This window comes from Phalacrocorax aristotelis, chromosome 1 (assembly GCF_949628215.1).
Source record: "Phalacrocorax aristotelis chromosome 1, bGulAri2.1, whole genome shotgun sequence".
Taxonomy (NCBI): domain Eukaryota; kingdom Metazoa; phylum Chordata; class Aves; order Suliformes; family Phalacrocoracidae; genus Phalacrocorax; species Phalacrocorax aristotelis.
Genome location: NC_134276.1, coordinates 31739596 through 31763986, shown reverse-complemented (window position 1 = coordinate 31763986; position 24391 = coordinate 31739596). Strand labels below are relative to the sequence as shown.

General features: G+C 42.9%; 2 protein-coding genes across 2 annotated transcripts; one reads left to right on the top strand and one right to left on the bottom strand.

Moving 5' to 3' along the window:
- Window positions 1–201: 201 nt before the first annotated feature.
- Window positions 202–4696, top strand: NUDT15 (nudix hydrolase 15). The gene is made up of 3 exons (XM_075086957.1): window positions 202–2159; window positions 2264–2454; window positions 3287–4696. Exons 1-3 carry the CDS (start codon window positions 2008–2010, stop codon window positions 3430–3432), a joined length of 489 nt encoding a protein of 162 aa, XP_074943058.1. The 5' UTR covers window positions 202–2007; the 3' UTR covers window positions 3433–4696.
- Window positions 4697–7289: 2593 nt separating this feature from the next.
- On the bottom strand, window positions 7290–16390 carry MED4 (mediator complex subunit 4). Its single transcript, XM_075086944.1, has 8 exons — window positions 16237–16390; window positions 13813–13879; window positions 13297–13467; window positions 12878–12935; window positions 11835–11921; window positions 10935–11066; window positions 7874–8046; window positions 7290–7764 (listed from the first exon to the last, which is right to left on the bottom strand). The coding sequence occupies exons 1-7, from the start codon at window positions 16323–16325 to the stop codon at window positions 7874–7876; spliced, it is 777 nt and encodes a 258-aa protein (XP_074943045.1). The 5' UTR covers window positions 16326–16390; the 3' UTR covers window positions 7290–7764.
- Window positions 16391–24391: the final 8001 nt, after the last annotated feature.

Genomic DNA, 24391 nt, shown 5'->3' with positions numbered 1-24391 from the left:
TCAACATAATACCATACTAGGAGATGCATTTTTACTTTCTCATTCTTTGCCTGTTCTCATGGCTTTTCTTCAGCGGACGTCTGTTCACCATCACGCTCAGAAATAATGGCCTACATTTACATGTTCTGTGTAAAACCTCTGAGTGCATGCCCACAACCAAAATAAAACCTGAGGAGAAACCAATTAGAACAGATTCAGGCAACAAAACGTCTTTTATTTTCACACAGTATTATTTACGTTAATGACCACAAACATAAAATGATGAAATGGAAACAATCAAATACAAACAGATTTCAAAACATTACAAAAAAAGCTATTTTAAAGTCCTGTAATGGAATTATATACTTCATGTCTGTGTTGTGATCAATAGGGTGGTAGAGAGAAAGGGTAAATCTCAGCCTGCTAACAAATATTACAGTTGCTTATAAGAAATATAAATTTTTATGTTCAACATAATTATATAATAACATATTTGTAAAAAATGATATCCTGCTACCATTCTGACAAGCACAATAACTGTATGAATTTTTTTTATTTATTTAAAAAGGTATTAGTAGAATCACCCTCGAATTTGTACGGGAAAACAGTGGACACAGAAAGCAAAAAGTTTTCATTGTTCAGGTGAACAGCTTTGTGGTCTTTTGATATATTGGACCAGAACAAGCTTAGTGGGTGAGGATAAGTTTTTGATAAGATTTTTGTAAGATCACTGTCATCTTAATTTGTAAATATAGAAGCAGCATAATTGACTGATGTTTAAGCTGGGGATTAAAATACTCTGGCTGTACTGGATGATGGATAGAAACTAATGAGCTTGGTTTACAAAAAGTCAGTTAGTTTGGCAATTTGCCCAAGATTATTATTTTTTTATTTACTAATGTAAGTAATTGAAGGTGTGGGCTGACATCACAGCTGAACAAAACAGCCTTGCTTCTAGCGTACCCTGCCATACACTCCTCTGGCATTTCCTTCATGCCAACACTGGGACTCACCTGATGCCATACTGAGCCAGTTCAGGCAATTAAATGCCAAAAAACTAATCCTGTAAAACACAGTGATCAATTTTCAGCCAATTTGGCCCTATGACCTTCATAAGTAAATAAAAACATCTGTATGCAAGTATTTCAAAACCTTATGAAAAAGGTATTTGGAAGTCCTGAAGAAGAATAATACTTCATATCCCTGTTGCAATCAATAGGCAGAGAGGTAGAAGAGGAAAATCCGACAAATATTATAGTTGTTTATAAGGAACATTAAAGTTTGTACCTTATCTGCTACATAATTGTCTTCCTACAATAAAAAATTGTGAAAATGAAGGTAAAGACCTGATAGCAGAAATTTTGATTTCTTCTTTATCAGTCAGGAACTGTTCTTTCACATCTGGATCTCTGCTTAGCTAAGGTTTATTTTTTGACTATTTCTTAGTGACTTTTCAGAGCCAGACTCTTGACCCAGCAGGTTGAACTGCGGACTGATCTAAGAGGGGCCACTTTATAAGTTCTGAACAAACCTGCAGTCAGAGACCAACTGGCACCCTGATCTCCAAGACACCGAGTTGTAACCATTGTGTTTTTAGGCACCCCTCACTCGCACATACTTGTTTTCAAGTCTCAGTGACCTCATCAGCCCCTCTGTATTCAGAGGCCAAAAAAAACCCCAAACAGAACTACAAAATGCAAAACCGTACCGCCACGCGGGCAGTATATCTCCCTCGTGCGAGCCTCCCCGGGAAGCTCGCTGCTTTCCTCACAACTGGCAGCTGTTGCCCTCACACTTGCTGGCAGCGACGCCCAGCAGAATCGTCAAATAGCGGCTCCGGCTCAGCCACGTGCCTCGCCGCGAAGTGACGTCACGCCCAACGCCCACGCACGTCTTACGCACTGCCGCGACCCCCCCCCCCTCCACGGGCAACGGCCTCCCACGAAGCCGATTGGAGGAGCCGCCCCCGCCCGTTCCCGCGCTGCGGCCCCGGGGGTTGCGGAGCCTCCCCGAGCGCCCACGGCCGCCATGGGAGAGACGGCGCAGCCCCCGCGGCCCGGGATCGGCGTGGGGGTGGTGGTCACCAGCCCCGCGCACCCCGACTGCGTCCTCCTGGGCAAAAGGAGAGGCCCGGTGGGGACCGGCACCTACCAGCTCCCCGGAGGCCACCTGGAGTTCGGGTAGGAGTCCCGAGGCCCCCCCCGCCCCCCTCACCCCGGGCCGGCCATCTCCCCTCCTCTCTCGTCCCCTGTGCTGAGGCGGCCGTGTCTCCCCCCACCCGCAGGGAGAGCCTGGCGGAGTGCGCCGCCCGGGAGACGCTGGAGGAGGCGGCGCTGCGGCTGCGTAACCTCCGCTTCGCCTCCGTCGTCAACTCCGCATGCGCAGCCGAGCGCTACCATTACGTCACCGTCCTCATGAAGGGGGAGGCGGAGCCAGGGGCGGAGCCGCGCAACTGCGAGCCCGAGAAGAACGAGGGTGAGGGGGGCGCGCGCGCGGCGGGGGGGGCACCCTTCGGAGAACTCTGATTCGGTTGTGTAAAATGCACGTTTGAGTTTAATTTCTTTAATTTTTCCCTTTGTTACCACATCACTTCGACGTAATGAGGTCAGGAAGTGGCAACAGGTACAGTTGTCCTGCAGATGTGAGAAAGCACTCGTTTCCCCTAGGGTTAAGACTTAAGGGGAGGACAGTAATAACTTGCATTGAGCCCTCAGCACAGGGAGGACATGGACCTGTTCGAGCGGGTCCAGAGGAGGGCCACAAAAATGATCTGAGGACTGGAGCACATCTCCTATGAGGACAGGCTGAGAGAGTTGGGGTTGTTCAGCCTGGAGAAGAGGAGGCTCCAGGGAGACCTTATTGTGGCCTTCCAGTACTTAAAGGGGGACTATAGGAAGGGTGGGGGCAATCTCATTAGCAAGGCCTGCTGTGACAGGACAAGGGGTAATGGTTTTAAACTGAAGGAGGGTAGATTCAGACTGGATATAAGGGAGACATTTTTTACAATGAGGGCAGTGAAACACTGGCACAGGTTGCCCAGAGAGGTGGTAGATGCCCCATCCCCAGAAAAATTCAATGCCAGGTTGGACGGGGCTCTGAGCAACCTGATCTAGTTGAAGATGTCTAGTTGATGGTTGGACTAAAGGTCCCTTTCAACTGAAACTATTCTATGAAAAATAACTGTGTATGCAACAGAGACCTTGAATTGGTGTTGGCAATTTCTGCACAGTCCACCCAGACCTGCAGAGGCAGAATTGTTACATGATTAATTTCATACTCTGGCTTTTTCTTTTTTTTTCCCCTACAGGTTGGGAATGGGTTAAATGGGACGAATTTCCTCCAGCAGATCAACTGTTCTGGGCCTTACGCTGTTTAAGAGAGCAAGGTTACAATCCTTTCACAGAAGAGCTTGATCATCTAAAGGGGTACACAGGAAGTCACCAACTAGCGTGAAAAACTAATTGTATGTTATGTAACAAACCGAAGGACAGACCTGCTTTTTTGGTGTAAAAGAGAAGAGGATGTATCACGTCAAAGTATTACCCTTCCTAAAGCCAAAAAGATGCCAAATGCTTCAGTGCTTTTGCCATATTTCACATGACAGCTGTCTCTCATTCTGGAGCTATCTCTAGGTCCAGTGGTTACCGATTCATGTTTTGTTTTATAGAAAACTCATAGTGTTTTATCTGGTTGATTTTGCTATAGATGAATAGCCCTTGGGAAGTCAGAACTAGGCAGAGAAGCTTACTGACTTCGAAACAGTTGCAGCGTCAGGCCCAAGAGAAACTGACTTGTTTAAGCCACTGTCCTGCTTTCAATGCAAAACTACTTTGTATGTCATGCTGCTTTCTGGTGATTATAAATCTCAGACCAGTTTTTAAACTTAGCCTTCTCTCATTGCTTCAGTTAAGATACTGTCCTGAACAAAAGTCACATTTTACAGAGAACGCCTCATTCTGCAGACAGCAGTATATACTTGAAAATCAGAATATTAGAAACATCAAAAGGTTGTGGTGGCTTGTTGCAGGGATTGAAAATTCCCTGGCCCTTCTTGCCACCCCCTGTCATTACAGGCTTCTGTTTGCGGCCTTGGTTACATTAGAATTTATCTGCAGAAGTGTTTCAGATCTCTGCAGTTGATCTTAATTCCTGATCAGATCATGTTACTAAATTCTTAATAGTTTAATGGAAAGGTGCCTACAGTGTTCTACTAGACTGACACAAATAATGTGTCATAAATAATATTTTCATATCACATAAATATTTGTAGGTGTAGCTCTATGGTAGACAGTCATACTTTTTGGCTAAAGAGGGTTGTCAGTATTAAACAGCACAGATGGGTGTAATTCTGTATGGCTACTGGGATTTGATAGAATTGTTAATTTTCATTTTGATGTGACTAAATGATTGAACAGGTAGCGAATGATACCACAGTACACAAAGATACATACAAAACCAAGGAGTTTATATTTTTCATTTTTCTAGATCTGTAACCAAATTTGATTCTTTTCCAGCTGTAGTCATTAGGACATCAGCCTAATCCTAACCTATCCTAATTTTAGGATAAAACTTTAAAACCAAAAATCACTAATTGGCTTTTTTTCCCCTCTTCAGGGTTCTTTTAAAACAGTTTTTGTCTGTTTCCTTTAGCTATACCAGTTGTACAAAGTGTTCTGAGATACCTTCAATTTCTTTTGAATAAAACATAAGCACAATATTGAAAGATTAAAATTGTCTGAAATTGACTTGTCAGTTCTTAAAAGAAATGAGCTTGAAGGGTTTAAAGCTCTTCCTTACTTTGCACATATATTTTCTTAAATGGAGATGGCTCTTTTTGCTGAGAAGCAGAGCGGTATGAGCTGTGAGGATGCTGCTGCCAATCGCAAGCCTCCTGCTTAGAATGTGAAGTATTAACTACGTGCAACTTCCCTTAGGATGGATATTCTTTCTCTGAAGTGAAGAAAGAAGATAACATTATAAAGCAGTTTTGAAATCAGAAATATCACTGAAAATTCCTTTACTAATGTATCTTCTCAGCTGTCAACAAAGAGGCCGTAGGAAGAGTTGACAGATGTCCTGCCCATCTGTCCCAAAGAATAATGGGGAAAAAAAAGATATTGAAATGATTTAGTGCAATTTTAAATTTTAGAAGGCATCTAGCTCCTGATGGGAAAACCAAGGTAACTGTAAAATGGTTTGTCATGCGATAAATATTTTGTTACCATTATTGCTTATATACATTCTATCTGTTGTAAATATACAAGTAGTTACTGAAATGAGGGCACAAACTGTACCTCCATATGCCAGGGTTTCTGTATCCTTTCTGAGAGGACTGATTAAGCGACTACAGTGTGTTACTGCAATAAGCTGTCAGCTGTTTTGTACTTAGCATTCATTTGTACACACACCCCCATCTACCCCCAAAAAAATTTTATTCTTGGTAGTTTTTAGCTGCTAAGACTGTCTTTTCAACTAAATGTTATGTTTACTTTGATTTTGGGTACGTTTGCTAAATAGGAAAGTCTTACTATGTACACATCTAAGCCACTGAATAACAGAACATGTGCAGTTACAGCTTTGTGGTTTGCTAAATGGCTTATAATAAACAGAATTTACCTAAAATGGCATTAGTTACCCAGCTGTGAGAAAAATACTCCTGAACAGCATATAGTTTGGAGCACTGATGTAAAAAAAATTGTTAGGATGCATCTTACGCCCAGAGTCTGATTTTATGCTAGGTGAACAGTGGGCAGAGCTGTCTTCTGACCTATTTCTTAGATGTAACTCATTGGTCTCATTTAATCCTTTAATACACGAGCAAACTATCCAGAAGAAGCAGCAGTCATTGCTTCTGTTCGCCCTTATTTAAGTCTGGAAACAATCGCCCACCTCCATGATATTTCAGTTAGTGAATCACATGATATACCCACGTAAGAGTTCTGGGCAAACTGTATAGTAGTCACGGAAAGTGTAATAATCATCTCTATTTGTATTTTGTTCTAATAAAAGAATGTCCTTATAAATGAGAAGATGAAAGACTAGTAAGCTGTGGCTGCATTGTAAAATGCATTAAGAGAGGGTCCTTTAGAGAAGAAAATACTAATCCTGTGTTACAAAGCATTAAGAAACTGCACTTTGCAATATTGTGTATGATTCTGATCACACATGTTTAAGAAAAAACAATGTGAGCTAGAACAGGCCGGCAAGGTTAACTAGGACGATTGAAAGAGGCCGGGTGTATTGGGATTAACAAGAATTGAAGAGGAAAGAGTTTTCTGTGAAGACATTGGGGGTAAGCAACAAAGAGGAAAAGATGATACTGAATAAAGGTTAAAATATAAAGGTATATGAATCACTTCAGACTGCAAAATAGAGGTGAAATTTTAAATAACTCTGAAGATACTTCCAAAAGGAACAGCTGAGACAAACCCAAATTTCCCATTTCTCTTTTAAAACAAAAAAAACCACTGCCCCATATTATGTGATTGAACCTGACTGCAGAGGTCCTTTTCACTTCTGTATCCTCATGGGATTTATATATATTATTGGTCATATGTGGCAGCATTACTTACAGCAATATTTGAAAGATTGTCTGAGCAAATGAGGAAGTACCCAATTTATCAAATACTTCCTGCAAGGAATGTACGAAATGGAGAAGTGGAGAGAATTGGGATCTGTGCTTCAGGAAACTGGTTGTAGGGCAGAAACATGTAACTGCTACGAACAACAATTCACATAAGTCACCCTTTGATGGTACCAGAAAACTAAAGAGAGAAGTAGCCATCATAAAATGACTACTTAAGCAAAACAGAACAAGGAAAGGAAAGCCAAGGGAAGTGCCTTTGGAAAGATGAAAGAACTTTGTAGCTGAGGCAAGAAATGCAAGGGATGAAATAAACAAATTAGCAGGTTCAAAGAACTGAAAAAAAATATAGATGGCAATAATAAAGAATCTGTGAGCACTGTGAACTGAAAGGAGTTGAACCTGCAGCGTGCCCTGAAGTGTGCCATCCCCCAGGTTGCTTAATCAAAGTACTGGTGAAATCATGCGAATGGGCACTCTACATCACTGCCTCAGGGTCTGCCCAGTTCTGTGTGTACCTGGTAAAGCTCAGCTGAAAAGGACAGACTTCCAGTTCCTGACTGCTCAGCTGCTTCTAAATACTGACTTGGCATTTTGCAGAGGGGAAGATGGAGTACAAATTTCTGAAACTGAATCAGAATTCAACCACATACTAGGATAAAGTGTGCTGAGTACTCAAGTTACGCAATAACTCATCCAAGATTTAAGTTTGCAAAATGAAACAAAGTTACATCAAAGCTGAGTTTATTTATGACAAATCATTATATATTACAATAATTACAAATTAATTTTTTAACACCTTATTGCCATATTTTTGTTCTCGGCATACACAAGATGATCAAGAACATGGATTTAGGCAGTAACAAAAAAAAGATACTAAAATTACAAATTTCATGCCTCATTTCTGTGCCATAGAAAAGGCTATCATCAAAAAAGTAAAGTTACTAACAAACATACGAGGGGATTCCCCTTACACCTTTTTTCCCAGGAACTTTGTCATCTAATGTATAGTAAATATATAGATATATATACACGCGTGTCTCTTGCAAACATACGCATTCACATAATCACTGGAAATTTGACATCTCTCCTCCAGCAGAAAGCTCCCAGTCATTTTACTTGAACATCTAATGGAAAACAAATTCTAATGTCCATGGTTTTAAATTAGTCACCCCATTTCTGAGCCAGCTGTTATCTTCTCCCTACACAGGGACACCAGCAAAACAAAAGGGTGTTGCAGTTTGTGAGGAACAGCATCCAACCTACCTTCACCACAGGAAAGGTCTACTAGGCATACTGTCCCTCTTGTACCTAGTCCGAGTCACTGCTGCTGCTTGAGGAATCTGTTGACATAACTTCTACATCATCTTCATTCTCTTTATTGTGTCCTGGAGGCTCCAACATGAAGTCATTACTATGATTAGGAGGTAGCATGTTCATTGACATATCACTTGACTGCCAAGGATACTGAGGAGCGAGCACATCTGGAAAAAAGGGGCATAATCAAACTATTAGCTTTGTATATCAACAAATTAAACAAGACAGGTCAACCAGAACTCCCTTTTAAAATTAAATCTTAAAATCCTTCCTGAATTTCAGACAGATGAAACCCTCCAGTAACAGCTGGAAAACATACCATGATGGAGCCATTCTATCACTGTGAAAGCCTACTCTGCCAGACAGGCCCATTTATGTAGGTGGCTCTTGATCTGTCATCACTCCACTTCAAAACAGTGTATATTCATACAGAGCTTTTCATCTTCAAAGCACAGTTTGAAGTGGCTTAACATTAACAACCACCACCGGCAGTAATGAAAATGGTCACCCTCTGTCAGTATGCAAGACTACATGAAAAGATTAGATCAAAAAAAAAATACTCAAGGTAGGCCATAGAAATTCAGAGTAAAAGTTTGATCCAAATTTGGTGCTGAAACACCTTGGTTATCATTTTTCCAACAGCAAATACAGTGCATCAAGTGCAAAGGACAAGAGTGTCCTACTACAAAAACCAGGGCCACCGAGATATTCAAGAGGCGGGAATGCCCCACTGTGCCCCAGCCAGGCCAGCCTCAGTTGCCTCTGACTTCTCTCAGCTCTTGCTGTTTCTTCTCTTCTACTTCCAAAGCCATCCCATACTGTACTCCCTACCAACTTGCCCACCCCCTGCAAGACTTCCTAGTCTCTACCTTCCTTGCCCCCAAAATGGCTCCCATTTCAAAGCTGCAGTACACATCTATATGCCATTTCTGCTCAGTTTTAATTTATGCTCCTACTGCTGTGCTTCAGTTATTCTCCACTTATTACCAGGCCCTGTAGCCAAGTCTCCCCCACAGAAGAAAACAGCTATCTCCCACTTGCAGCAAGAATTAAAAATAATTAGGCAGAATCAGAAGTGAACAAAAGCCCACGCACGTGGGACTTTGAGCACAGAAAAAGAGGGCACTGTCTAAGCAGGAGGTCACATAGACTGACTTATTCTCACTCAGGTGCTGACTAACTCTGAAGCACCCAGACTCCACAAACATTGTAGCTCTATATCTAAGTCTGCAGACACCTGACATTCCATGTATGAAATACATCCACAGTCCCCTAACACCAGATGCATTACCTAGCTGTACAAATCCAACCCCCCAGCAGGTGCCAGGACATAATGCAGCCTTTTTGCCAGTTCTGGGCCCACTCTGGAAGACCAGCGATAGTACCAGGTGGTCTCATCCCAGCTGTGGTGAAGTTAACCAACTCTATTTGAATCAGCTGAGAACGTAAGCCAGTGTTTAACATTCTGTGGCAATGCCTCAATGCTGGAACCAGTCCACTATTAAACCAGGTTGAATACATGTGTTGAGCAGCCTCAAAATTTTGGGGCTACCAAGCAGCCCAGCGGCTGCCTTGCAGACTCAGTCAGGACTCAGTAACTGGACATCTCTCTGCAGATGTCTCTAAAAGGACTAGATCCCATAATTAGCATTCTCAGGACATGCCTCCACACGCCAACAGATTCAGGATCTCTACACAAAATGCTGAGGCAGGCTCTACTTTCTTTAAAACAAAGTTTTGATGTTTCCCTGTTACCTGACAGTCTAATAATTAGAGGATTTCCTCTAACATTGGAGGCCCAGATGCAATTAACAACTCTGAGGAGTTTAAATTCCATGCTTTCCAGCTTCTCAAGGAAAAGTCCTAAGGAGTGGGCTTTGAGTTCTTACAGAGACAGCACTCAAAACTAAAAGGAGCAAGTTTGCATCCCCTAAGGCAGGAGCCAGCCAGAACAGGCTCTACTGAAACAAATCCATGAGGAAGACACAACCTTGACATGTCTTGTGACCATATTTCAAAGGAACAGAAAAGATACACAGGCCCACCCTCAGCACTTCCCTGGTGGGTTGCTATGGACAGGTGTCAGGGTCCCACTCTTACTCAGCTCACTGACCCATTCTATCCAAGGCCAGAAGTTTAGAAAGTGAGATGATGCAGAACTTTAAGTCACATCCTAAGAAGTGACAAGAGGATTAGACAGATGATTGGAAACACAAAATCCAAGTTTGCTATTTCTCCAGTGGAGTTGCAATACAGGATTTTTAATATATTCAGTATAATTTTTGAAAACAGTATAATTTTCCCTAACATCTGCAAATGGCTTAACAGACATGTAAGAACTGTTACAAATCCCCTATGAACCCAAACTAAGAATTTTTCCACAATTCAGTCTAGCCATGAGAGATCAATGCTGCACAGGTACAGAACCACAGAATTCTTGATTCAGTGACTGTGATTTACTGCTAAGTTTTATTTTAGCATGAATGAATGAATCCCATTGAAGTCATTGGAAGTGCCCATTTCATTAAGCGATTAAGGGATTAAAGCTCAATTCCTACACTCAAGGTACTACCTCACCAGCTGTCCTTTGCATGTTTTCTCAATTCAGAACTCCTAAGCAAACAGTCTTGCTATATAGAGCATAGACTTAAAAGAAAGGTAGGGAATGACAATAGACCCCTTTTCTTCTGAATACAGCTTTCACAGTTCCATACTTTGTCACCACTGCTAAGAAAAGTTTGCTTTGAAAGTTATTCTTTTCAATATGATTTGATATTACTTAATTTACAGCAATTTCAAGTAAGTTAATTGAGGGGTAACAGTGAGTTTTGTTTATATTGACTTAGTTGTAGTGTCTGCAGTATGATTTAGCATGAATTAAATTTATGCAATTTCCAGTTGTTAACTTTATTTACTAGATCTTCACTGCTAGGGAACAATGTTAGCCATAACTTTCATTATTTTAACTCTGATTTGCCTTTGCTAAGGGAAACACAAAATTGCTATGACTGTACAAAGAATAAAGAAAAGCAAAACAAAACCGAATTTCTCTTACCTGGCAGTCTGCCTGCTGCAAGTGCATCCCCTGGTAAGTGTCCATTAACTCCATTGGTGGATGGGTTGTTCATCTGACCCAAGAGACCACTCCTCATTTCCAGATCAGTAGGATATGGCCTACGTGGATCCCCTTTAAGAAAAAACACCAAAGAAATGTTTTTAAATATTTAACAATTGCCTTGCAGACATTAACTTTTTCTTCAGTGCCTCGCTTCCAGACCAAAAAACCCCCATACCTTGATTGTCTGGATCATCAATGAGCATCACACTTGTTTTGTTAAAATCCAAGTCTGCCTCTTTCACTTAGACTTTCTTTATGCATTCAAACTTGGCAGAAAAAGCACATTAAAAAAAAGAAAGAAAACACAAAGGGAAAAAACCCAGGTTTAGAAGGTATCTTTGCTCTCCCTGCTACCTCACAGCTGAAAAGCATGGACAGGAATTAGAAAAAACACATTCTCGTTTTGGACAAGGAAGATAGTTCCCAAAATTGAAACCTGACATAATGAAAACGCTGTTTCTGACTACACTGATTATAATATTCTTTACAGAGAATGTTAGTAAAGGGCAGGAAGGAACACAACCAAGCATGTGGAAAAGTCTTTAACATACTTGGTTCTAACTTATAATTCGGGCCAACATTCAGGGGAAAGAAAGCAAACAAAGGAGAGCAGAGGAGGCCAGTCAAGTAATGGAAGCATGCAGTTTCATAGCCTCTTGAAGATGTACATAAAGGGCTTTGAATATCTATTTTTCTTGAAAATATTAGATGTAACAGCTGAAAATAATGTTACTCTGATAAACTGCAGTGTTTTTCACTATATAAAAACATTATAAGAACAGACACTAATCATACCTTTTTATTAAAAAGATCTATTGTCACAAACATGATAGTTACCTGGTACCCATGTCAGAGGGGCACAAACAGCATTGCTAGCACTGATCCTATGGGCGTATTTAATTATTTCTTCAGAGGAAATGGCACCTGGAAAAATGGAAATAAATTTACTATATTCTCAAGAGATCGCATCATTCAATTATTTTGGAATATTGGACACTAATATCAAAAAGGTTGGGAATGCCCTTTTGTCAAACATTAAGAGCATGCTTCAAATGCAATGACTGCTTAGAGAATTCTTATATTATGTAAGGATGAGCTTCGCAGTGAACTGATTTTACACCCATGGCTTCAGTACACCTTCAACAGCAACAGTTCTTCAATCTTGTGAAAAACACAAACCAATCTCTTAAGCTGTACACTTGACAAGTACAATTTGTAAAACAACTTCAGCACCCACTATGTTACAGAGTTTTCTGTAGTAAAGAATTTTTGTTTGTTTGTTTAGTAATTGCAGAGCACACATGTAATAGTCCTTCTACATACGTGCCTGTATTACAGTAACAGAAACTTTATTAAATTATTTGATTTTATAGATGAAAGAGGTGTAACAAAAGAAGACATTGTAAAAAAACAAAAAAGAAAAAGAAAATGCCTCCCACAAAAAAAGAGAGTCAGTTTAGCTTGGGAAGTGCCACAGAGTAGCAGAAATTGCTACAAATACAAACGAGTATCACCAGCTAGTCAGTGTTTCAAAAACCATGCATATGCACACAAACATTCTCTCCCATTCCTCCATAGAGCTACTGAAGCAATTTGGTGAGACTTTCAGGTAATCAGATATTGTAGTATCAGTCCAAGAACAGTGTTGAGACACTTGAATTTAATATTAAGATATGTTTGCGAGAAAAAGTAATTCATTCCTGCCTTTATTCTGAGGAAATGGTTACAGGTTCACAATTAAATGGAAATTTGTTCACACACAAAGCATCCAAGATCTGTGACAGTAGAATTAGAAGAAAAACCACCAACCCTAACTTGAGCTCACTAGCAACTTTCTTTACAACTGCATTTATGTGGTATGTACAATCGTGGATACTCACCTTTTCGTGCCTTTTCAATTGATTTCAGTTTTTCCTTTGCTTGATAAACAGCTGTTGCCTAGATGTAAAAAAGCAACAAACCAAACCTTCAATGCATCTTTACTTTGTAAACTTCTACATAAAATCAGCTCTGTGAATAAGCCCTTGCATTTAATTCCATTTTAAGAGAGAATCTATTCAGTGTACATTTCAAAATATACAGAAGTCAAGTAGATTTGGAAGAAAATTAGCATTATAAAACAAAACTGAATACCATGAGAACTAAACAATATTTGACGACTAAAAAAAACCCCAAACCTCCAAGCTCTTATGAAGTTTTAAATACTTAAATCTTCTCAAACTAACACAACACCACTTTCTCCAGAAGCACCTTTTTCACAAGTAGATGCTCAAAAGCAAACGCATCATTACAAACTTACCAGTATGTGCTCTGCTTCTTTTAGTTGCTTCTGCAGCTGCTGAATATCATTATCTCTCTTTTCTACTACTTTTTCTAAAAGCTGCATTTCATGATGGATTTTCCCCTGATCAACTGCCAACTTCATTAGCTCTTGAAACTCTCCATCTCTCTGAATCAGCAGTTCCAGAATCTATTGAACAAGAGTTTTGTAGAACTTTCAGTATAACTAGAATAACAGCACACACTCAAATCATGCTGCAAAGAGCAACTGACATCCATAGAAGTACTTCTGTTTCCATGAGAAACTAAACAAAATTTCTCCCTCTTTTTGCAGAAACAGCCTTAGAAGCATGCAGCAAATGAACAAACAAACAACATGAGGACCACGAATGCCTTTGTAGTGGGGCCAGAACCTCATCATCACCATTAGCCTGAGCATAGGCAATGACAAAGGGAGAAAGAAAAAAAAAACGAAAACATTAGAAGTAAAGCATTGTGCTTTCCCAAAGAAATACAGTTTAGAAAGTCGGCTTACCTGGCTCTCCTCTCCTGGTTGTGGAAGCTTCTGATTTCTTGAAATTGCCAAAATTTCAATTAGTTCCCTGAAAGGGAAACTGTGTTTGCACAATTTTCTAGGGCATTATTTGTAAATCACATCAAGTCATCCCAAAATTGTCAGAGTACTGATATCATTACAAAAGTGTTCATGGGATTCAGTATTTTATAGTTTTATAGTACAATGTTGGCAGGGATTTTTCAACTAAGAGTAATTCTATGAATAGTCTCATGATTGGAGCATGTTTTCTTCCTCGTTCTTTGAGCTCATGAAGTGCTAGTGTTGTATTTGTACTCATGAAATGTGCTAAGCTCCTGCTGAACTACATAAGACAAGCTGAGAGAAGAAACAGCACAATGAAATGCATTCATATCCTACTTCTGCTGCCTTTGTTTGTTGCAGGAAGCATTAAAGTTCTCTTTGCTATTTTACTTCTCTACTTTTCCTCCATGTTTTTCCCCAACAGAGCAACTTTCACACTTGGGTTTAGAGCAATTAAGTCTACGCTTTCAAACTCTTTAAGAGTTTGTTGTGAAACTACTTTTATAACACGTATTTCCACAATCGTGTATCAGTTGTATATCAAACACACACAAATACAAAAAAAGCTAATAATATTCTGATGCTAGGTTAGAAGCTCTTCTCAAAGAAGCCTCTTGATCACACTTCCAGGTACCCATTTACTTTAGCACCATTCTGAAAAGCTGTGAAGAACCTCAGAGGGACTCACTAAACAACCAGATCATGATGCAAAAAGGCATTTTCTGTAAATTCAGCAAATTCATTTGGCTTCTAAGACTATGGATGGCAGTTCAACGCTACGCATGAGTAACTGTCTATCTGAAGATGCTGTCCTTGGAAGAGCGCTGATTCTTTGCTTGGTCCAGTGCAAGCAGCTCAAGTGGGATGTACAACCCATACAACAGCAGGGCCAGAAACTTAAAATGAAAACTGGTACTTTTCAAAATGTCTGAAAAAGCCCCTAGCCAGCAAAGCTCTAAGTAGCACCTTGGTCTACATCTCTTGTCCACTCCTGAACACTAAAATAATTTAAAGCAATTAGAGAATAAAGAAACTTGTCATTATCACTAAAGCATTATTATCCCTGACCAACACTGAGCAGTAGTAGCAAATAAGATCTGTTGCAAATAGGTCAACTACTACCATGAAGGCTGATGTCATGGAGGATGTAATTCTGTCCTGTGATAGCTGGATAACACACAGATGCAGATTCAAAACTATGCAAGGGCTACAGATTAGACATGTTGCTTAATTTTTGCCTTTACCACCAAACCAGCACCACGATTGTGAAAGGCCTAGATCCACAGTGCTGCAAGTTTGCTGATCAACAGGAAGATTCTCTAAACACTGCTGAGGGTTGCTCTGGATTCATTATGGTAGAATATTAGTCCCAAGATTTTTTTTTAAAAAAAGTTTAGATAAAGAGCAAGTCTTTTTTTTTTTCTCCAAAAACACATGCTTTCCAGCAACCCATAAGTCACAATAAAATCTAAAACTTAAATTAAAACCTAACCAGAAGAAACATGAGCAACTGACCAATATATTCCTTGTCCTACCAGTTGTAATCACACAGAGTGAGCCAGCCACATACATAGTATGGGTTATTCCCTCTGAAAAAGTTTTCCTAAACTCCTGTTCTCCTCGAGCCGAGGAAAATAATTAGGAACCAGTTTAACTGCACTAGCAGCTGTGCCTCTACAACATGGTGGACAACTTGGACGAGGGTTATCGCTCCAGCCTCAAGAGCATGGGACGAAGTATCCGAGCGTTTACATCACTCCAAAGTCGAGCTCTGCAGCCAGCTTTGAGTGAGTTTAACACTAATACAGGCAACGACCAGAACGGCTTAAGTCATGCAACACCGTCTACAAATCTCTGACTTAAACATAATTTTAAGCGAATAAAAAAAAGCCTAAAATCGGTGTGTGCGCATTTCACAGGAAATACAGGTGTCAGCCAGGGAAGAAAGGCAAGTGGAAGAATAAGGAAGCTCTCCTTCTGCTCTGGAAATAGGAAATAACGCGCCGCCGCCGCTGCTCTCCTACTCGGGGGAGAGCTGCGGGGCACCGGCAGGACCGGACCCGGCCCCCCGCCGCGGCACCAGCCCCATTCCCGCCGGAGCCGGCCCGGGGGCGGGAAGAGAGACGGGAGACGCGAGTGCCCGGGCCGAGCCGGGCCCTCCTGCCGCCCCGCAGCTCAGCGAGGGCTCGCGTCAGGCCAATCCCGACCCCAGGGCCACCCGCTCCTCTGGCCGCCCCCGCCGGAGGCTCCGCGGACGTGCAGCGCCGAGCACCCTCTCCCCACGCCCCGGATCCCCGCCGCCGCCCGGGGCCGTCCCATCCAGGCACCGAGGGGGGGGAGCAGGGAGGTAGAGCACAGTACCTGGCCAAAAGCTCGAGATCCTCCAGCGCCGCCAGGAGCCGGTCCCGGGTGCTGCTCCGCTCCCCACCTCCCCCGGTCGCCGCCGCCATCACGATGGCGGGCGCGGACCCGAGCGAGAACCACCTCCCGGCGGCGGCGGGGGCGGGGCCAGGCGCGGGCGGGCGGACGGGCAGCAGCGCCCCTGCCGGCGGAGGTGCGAGCTGCGGCCGCCCCGCGCATGCGTAGCTCCGACCCTCCCCTCCCCGTGCGGCGCGCGGCGGGGGCGGGAAGTTGCTGAGGGCTAACGGCCGCTGTGAGGCGCGGGGGGATCAGGCGGCCCTGGCTCGTGGCGGAAAGCTGTGGGTGTGAGGGGAAAGGAGGTCACGTCTGCCTCGGCGAGGCCAGATGGGTGTTTGTAAACGCCTTCTCCTGGAGCTGGGTCGTTACACAAGGATCTGCGCTTGTTGCTTTTCTGAACGCGTTTCCAGTCCCCGGATTTGCATAGAAGAGCCTCTAAATGAGATTTAGATGTATGCTAAAGACACTGAAAACAAGCGGCAGAGAACGGGCTTGCGACTGAATTACGTCTTAACTTCTTTAACTCAATGTCTAAGGGTCCAGATGTCCTAAAATCCTTCAGGTACTTTTTTTATCAGGTCGAGGAAGAAACGTTCCTTTACTAAAGGCTGAAGGAAGTTACGTGGCTGATACTGAAAATGTAACAAAAACCCGAGCTTGAAATCGGGCAGAGCCAAGAGGTCCTTCTACCTGGGCTGTCTGTCCCATAAGTGACAGGACTCAGCAGTGACCTGCCTGACCTGCCGATGCTACCTGTGCAGACACATCTACCCAAGGAGGCTAAGGGCAGCTTTTGCATCCATTACAGAGGTCTGCACATGATGGTTGGGGCAGGTAACAGATGTGCATCCTGCCACCAATCATGCCAGCAGTCGAGCTATAATTTAAAAATATTGGGTTTTTTTTTTAAATGTTGCTGTATACGGGCTGGTGCTGTGAACAGGCCTCTAGCTCTGGGTGGGGTCACAGTGAAGCCAGTGGAATTTTTTATATTCATGAAACTTTCAGTAATGTGAAGAGATTGAGAGAGAGCGGGGGTGGAGGACAGATGAGGGAGCACAGAGTGAAAGCTAATCTGGGGCCAGGGTTTATAAACAGGGCAAGTGCTTCCACAGAAGAGCAGGGAGTCCCCAGACCCCACATCCATCTGCTGTCAGCAAGCAGCTGCAAAACCTGCCAGCACAGTACTTGTCTTCTCTCCTGATTAGAGAAAGCACTAGATGAATGATAACATCCCTGATACTTCTGGTATTTGCTCTGATTATCTTTTTACCTTCAGCAATAAGTGTGTCCCTGAGAAATTTACACTTATAAAAAAGAAGGCAAGAAACTCATTAGTCAGTGATTCTTTGAATTGTGGTTTAAATAAGCAATTCAGCATTACGAGATTTGTGATAAAGCAATGAGATTTGGCAACCCTGAGAAGAAGATAACTCTGCTAACAGGCGTTATTTAAAATTCATTTACAATATGCAACAACCTTCTGCGTTCTGACTGGGAATAGTTTGGGAATTCTCTTTAAACTACATAGCAGATAAAACCTCATCAAATAGTTCTGCCCTTTAAATAACTTTTGGTTGGTTTTTTTCCCCCCAGTATTTCCCTAATTTTGCTCAGGGAAAGATCTAATTAGTGATGCTGTCTAGTTGTGCATCCACTTCACTGATTTGTTAGAGTGTCTGATGGGTGCATAAACAGAAAGAAATAGCAACTTCGAAAACAAAGCAATCCTTCCGCTAAATCATTTTCTTCCTCATATTTATTTTGACATCTGAATTATTTAGACCTGAAGTAGTTTCTGATATATTTCAGAGCCATAATACTAGTTTCACTAGTGCTAAAAGCTTGGAGCATTAAGAGGACACCCAAACTTGACAGGCCAAGGAGTGAATATCGGTTATAGGAGGTTCCTGGAGGCTGATCTTTCCCTCTCCTTGTGTCCAGGAGCTTGTTCCCCCTCTTCCTTTTGACAGCAGTACAACTCCCACCCAATGAGGCCAATACCACCAGTCTTCCACTGGAGCAGCCACCCTTCTCACTTCTCCAGCTGCCACCCCTCTTCCAGGCAACATGGACATCTGCCTGCTTTCTACTGCCCAGTCCTAACCCTCTCCTTGCCCCGGGGATGCAGCAGTGACTGGGAAGTGCAGGTTTGTAGGCAGAGCTCCTTGTGTTCCTGTCTCTACATGGGAGGACAGGGTGCGACTGGAGGTGTCAGGGAATTCCTGTGTGTGCCGGGATGCAGAAGGTCATTCAGACTATGTCAGAGGGGTCATCTCCTTCAGGACAAAGGGAAAGTCTGGGTGAAACGGGCTCGTGCCCCAGACTTGCGCTGTGGGCCCGTTGCTTTAAGACCAAGTGGATAATTTGCTGAATAGACTTCTGAAACACTTGCCCGTAGAAAACAACAGAGCCTCTGTTTCCCCAGTGTTGGTTCCTCTGTTTCCTCAGTTCTTCAGTGCTTTTGGCCTTCTTTCCCCTGAGTAAACTTTTTTTCATAGTTGTGTTGGTTTTGAGCCAGATCTGCTTCTTTACAGCTCATGCCCCTCCTGAATAACTAAGCATTGTTCCCAATTTTTTTCAGTAGTCTGAGAACATTTTAGGTTGAATGGCCATGAACGTATCTTTCTGTCCACAGTGACACTGTTGTTAGACATTTCAGAGCTCTCTCATTTCAGATGGTCTTTTGAATGGCATATGGAATGTATTATGAAGAACCAGTTAGCACAAGCAAAACCAGCTTTTTTTATCCTGTTCAGTTGAGTCTTGTGCCTTCCAGAACGGGCCTTTAAGTGATGATCTGCAGAACAAACTGATTCCTGTAGACAGATCCATGAGTAGCTGAGCTGATCCAATAGTTCACCAATGCTGAGAAGCTGAGATGTTGCTGACTCCTCATCTCCCAGCTGCAGATTTCCACCTTCCCTCAGCTCCCCCTTGGTGTTTGCCATATGCTTCCATGAGCCACTTCAACTCAATAATAAGACTGAGGAATATTTCATTTGGGAGGGGGTGTTCATTTCCTGCTGGGTGAGTGAAAACTAACCTCATCGTATGGAACCATGCCTTCAGAGTGTGGTTTTATGTTACAACCAATTCAGTATGGCTGTGGGCTAATGCTGACAAGTGCAGTCTTCTCCATCTATCTCCAGCCATGTGTTCCGTCTCGCTCCCCCATACGTGAGGTCCAGTGACTCTGAGACTGCAGAACAAATCAGGTGAACAAACGAGTTCAATGGAAAACCATTGTTTTTCTGGTGGATTTCTTTTCTGCCAGATGAGCTCGTTAAAGCAGTTGACTTCAGGCTGACCGTTGCTAGGTCACTAGACACAAGGGAATGTGTGGCCAGGGGTGGGAATGAGGGATGCTGCTCTTATTCCTAGTTAAGTGAAATTCAGGCCTCAGATTCCTCTGGTGCAAAGCCTTTTCTTCCAACTTACTTACCATTGTGATTTCTCAACTCCTGGTGTTCCTATCTTACTTTTTGAAGTCAACTATGGTGATTGCGACTGCTCTATCGAATACCTCTGGGTTAAAGTCAAAGGGGTCATCTCCAAGCAGGACCTCACAGTGGGCATCTGCTATCGACCTCCTAACCACGGTGACAAAGCCGACGAAGCGATATTTGGGGCACTAAAGCAAGCTTCTGGCCAACAGAACCTGGTCCTGATGGGTGACTTCAACTACCCAGACATCTGCTGGAAGAACAATACGGCAGCTTGCATGTCATCCACCAAGTTCCTGGAATGTATAGAGGACTGTTTCCTGATACAAATGCTAGATGTGCCAACCAGGAAGGAGGCACTGCTGGACTTGCTATTCACAAAACAAGAAAGCCTGCTTTGTAATATCTCGGTTAGTGATAGCCTTGGCTGCAGTGACTACAATATTGTGAAGTTCAGGATCCTGCTGAGTGTGCTGAAGGTCAGCTCTAAGACAAGCATTCTGTATTTTAGAGGAGCAAACTTCAGTGCACTCAGGGCTCAGTTGGGAGGGATTTGATGGGAAGCTTCCATGGAATACAAAGGAGCTAGTGAGTGCTGGGAATTCTTCAAGAACTCTATTGGGAGCACAAAGCCAATTTATCCCCTACAAAGGAAAAGGAATTAAGCGGAGCAAGAGGCCCCCATGGCTCAACCATGACCTCCTGGGTCTACTCAAATCCAAAAGGGAAGCACACCAGAAATGGAGAAGTGGCGGATTATCCACCAAGAACTACAAGGGCATAGCCAGAGAGTGCAGAGACGCAGTCAGAAAAGCAAAAGCCCAATTTGAATTGAAACTGGCTGTAGACATAAAAAATAACAAGAAAGGGTTCTTCAGACATGTCAACCACAAGCAGAAAAAGAAGGAAAACATAGGCCCACTGTTAAACAGAAAAGGAGAATCAATCACCAATGATGCAGAAAAGGCAGAGGCCCTCAACACCTTCTTCACCTCGGTCTTTACCAGCACTGTTGGGTCCCAGGCTTTGGGAACAAAATTGCCAATTGAACCAAACACCAACTCACCATCGGTGAAGGAAGAGTTAGTATATGAACTACTACAGGAGCTTGACCCCACAAATCAATGGGCCCTGATGCCATCTACCCAAGGGTGTTGAGAGAGCTTGCTGACATCAGCAAGGCTGCTCTCCATAATCTTTGAGAAGTCATGGAGAACAGGGGATGTCCCAATGGACTGGAGGAAGGCAAATGTTACCCCTATCTACAAGAAGGGCTCGAGGGAGGATCCGGGTAAATATAGGCCCATCAGCCTTACTTCAATCCCTGGGAAAGTTATGGAACGAATCCTCCTGGGGGTGATCACAAGTCAAATGAAGCACGTGATTGGGAAAAGCCAACATGGCTTCACTAAAGGCAGATCATGCTTGACAAACCTGGTGGCCTTCTATGACAAAGTGACTTGCCTGGTTGACATGGGGCAGGCGGTGGACATTGTTTACCTGGACTTCTCCAAGGCCCCCTTGGAGATATGGTCCCCTATAGTCTCCTCCTGGAGAAATTGATGTGTTATGGCCTAGACAAGTGGTCTGTACAGTGGGTGGGGAACTGGCTGACAGGCTGTACCCAAAGGGTGGTGATAAATAGCTCCTTTTCCAAGAGGCAACCTGTCACAAGTGGAGTCCCCCAGGGATCGATATTGGGCCCAATGTTATTCAACATCTTTATAAGTGATCTGGATACCGGCATCAAGTGTAGCCTGATGAAGTTTGCTGATGACACCAAGTTGAGTGGGGAAGTAGACACTCTAGAAGGGAGAACTGCTCTGCAGGGAGATCTGGATATGCTGGAGGAGTGGGCCAGCAAGAACCTTATGAAGTTCAACAAGGAAAAGTATAAGGTCATGCACCTGGGAGAACATAATCCAGGAGTGCAGCACAGACTGGGACCCACCTGACTGGAGAGCAGCTCTGTGGAAAGGGACCTGGGGGTCCTGGTGGACAGAAAGCTCAACATGAGTGAACAGTGTGGTGCTGCAGCCAAGAAGGCCAACAGGGTGCTGGGTTGCATCAAAAAGGGCATCGCCAGCAGAGAGAAAGAAATAAGAAGTAACTATCCCACTCTACTCAGCGCTTGTCAGGCCACACCTGGAGTACTGCATACAGTTCTGGTCCCCACTGTACAAAAAGGATATGGACAGGCTGGAAGGGGTCCAGAGAAGGGCCACCAAGATGATCAAAGGACTGGGAAGCTGCCATATGAGGATAGGCTGGGAGAACTGGGTTTGTTCAGTCTTGAGAAAAGGAGGCTCAGAGGGGATGTCATCATCGTGTACCAGTACTTAAGGGGTAGTTACGAAGAAGATGGAGACTCCCTTTTTACATGGAGTCACATGGAGAGGACAAGGGGGAATGGACACAAGTTGCTCTTGGGGAGATTCCAGCTGGACACCAGAGGGAAATTTTTCACAGTGAGGACAGTCAACCACTGGAATAATCTCCCCAGGGAAGTGGTTGACTCGGCCATGTTGGGCACCTTCAAGAGTCATCTGGACAGGGTGCTGGGCCATCTTGTCTAGACTCTGCTCTTCCTAGAAAGGTTGGACTAGATGATCCCTGAGGTCCCTTCCAACCTGTTATTCTGTGATTCTGTGATTTTCATGAACTAGAGGATCACTTTGGAACTTGGAAGTTTTGCTGTAGAGAACCTCATCTAAGAAGCCCAAAGCAGATACATGTTTCAGTTTCAGCCTGTATCTTTTCCAGGCCACAGTGCTTCTTAGCTATCTCCTTATTTATACATCCCAGACACTAAACATCAAGTGTTCAGTTGGTAAGTGTTCAGTGTACGACGCCTTAAAATAGTAATGGAAAATATGGGCTACGGAAGATACGTAACTCCTGAAGGCTCTCAGGTGTCTGACCATGTGTAATAAAACATTGCAAACAGTACCAATAAAAAAGCAGGAGGATAAGCAAGGAGAACAAGTAGGAAAAAGGACAGAACAAATACTCACTTCCACTTCCCCTAGATAATGTAAAAATAAAATCCTTTCTGTTAAATATCAACTAAAATAGAAATCAAACATCTTGAGCACTGCTTGGAAGGATGCCACAGCTGTACTTTGGCCTGTGGAGATAAGAATAATCATCCCTTATTTGCCAAGCTGTCTTTACACCATTAATATTTTTAAATGACCCTGATAAATCATCCATTTCTTATTGCAATTTAAAAAGAAAAAAAAAATTTATTTCCCACTCGCTTATGTTGGATAGCGATTTTTAACAGATGAGATGAGAAAGAAAAAAAAGGTGGTTTTGCTTAGCTGGTGTAATTCTAGAATAGGTTAAAGATGAGGTAAAAATAGATAATACTATGAGCCAAAACTTATTTTTTATGGAAGAAGTGTGAAACACTAGTACATATGGCCAAAACCAGAGTTTGGTACGCCATTCCAGACTTTTCCAGCCCAAAATTAGCTCTGCTTTGAGCTATATTAAACCTGAGTTACACTGATTTCTGCTGGTGTAAATCTGGGCACAGAGCCCTCCAGACAGGAAGTCACCCAGGCAGAAAGTAGTCGTGGCTTTCAGTCTGCTGGAGGGCTTGTTGGGACCAGTGCTGCCTATGAACTAGGAGGTGTTGAGTGGGAGTGAGAACCAAAACTGGCCCCGGATAGTGAGGGGAGAAATAAAAAAAAAAAAAGTCCTTTGAAAAGGGAAAGCTTGTTTGACAGCTTGGCCACTAGAGATGTTCACAGTCCTGCCAAATGTTCCCAGGAATGAAAGAAAATTTGGAGGCAATTAAATATGAGATCTTTTTCCTCACCAAGTTAAAAGTTAACACTGACTACTTCATGAAATAAAACATCCAATTAGGGATAATGAGGCTCCTGGGGTAGCCCCCCAACACAATAATTTTAAGTCTTCATTAAGTTAAACTTGTTTATTTGGGAAAAAAAAAATCTTATTTTCCTTGTGGCTCCTGTAACTGTTTACCAAACACTATGGGGACACCCACAGAAGATTCTCTAGAAGCCAGGCTGAAATTTTGAGTTGTTTACTTCCCCTAACAAAAAAAAATATCCAAGGGCAGTTATGACAGCAGCAGTCCCAGCTCTCCCACATGCTGAATTCCAGCTAGGCTGATAGAAGTTGTCATTTACTTAGAATGAATCTCTTCCCACACCTCCCTCATCCTTTTATTGTGCCCCTTTGCCTGCTAAAGATAAAGCTGTAATCTCTTCCTGTTTAGACTAGGTCACCTGTCTTTTAACTGGGTGAGTTCATGTGATCGCCAAGATGCTACTCAGATTTTTACCTGCTTCACAGTAACGGCACTTCCAGACAGGTTTGCAGATACCTGCAACTGACATCAGCTCCTGCCCAAGATGCAGAAAGGGTGGAACACCAGCCAGAAAAAGAGGTAGCTGGCTTAAATTAGCTGTGAGGACCAAGTTCTAGGGCGAAAATAAAAAGGAAGACTTATTTAGAAACTTACAAGAGCAAAAATAAAAAAAAGTGGTTTCTCTCCTAGCAGTTGGAGATGAGTAGAGGTAAAACTCCTTGTGAAAGATGAGTCTTGGGAGAAGTGAGGCAAGCTTTTATTGGCAGCTGAGAATACAGTATGATAAACTATTCCAACAGCAATTACA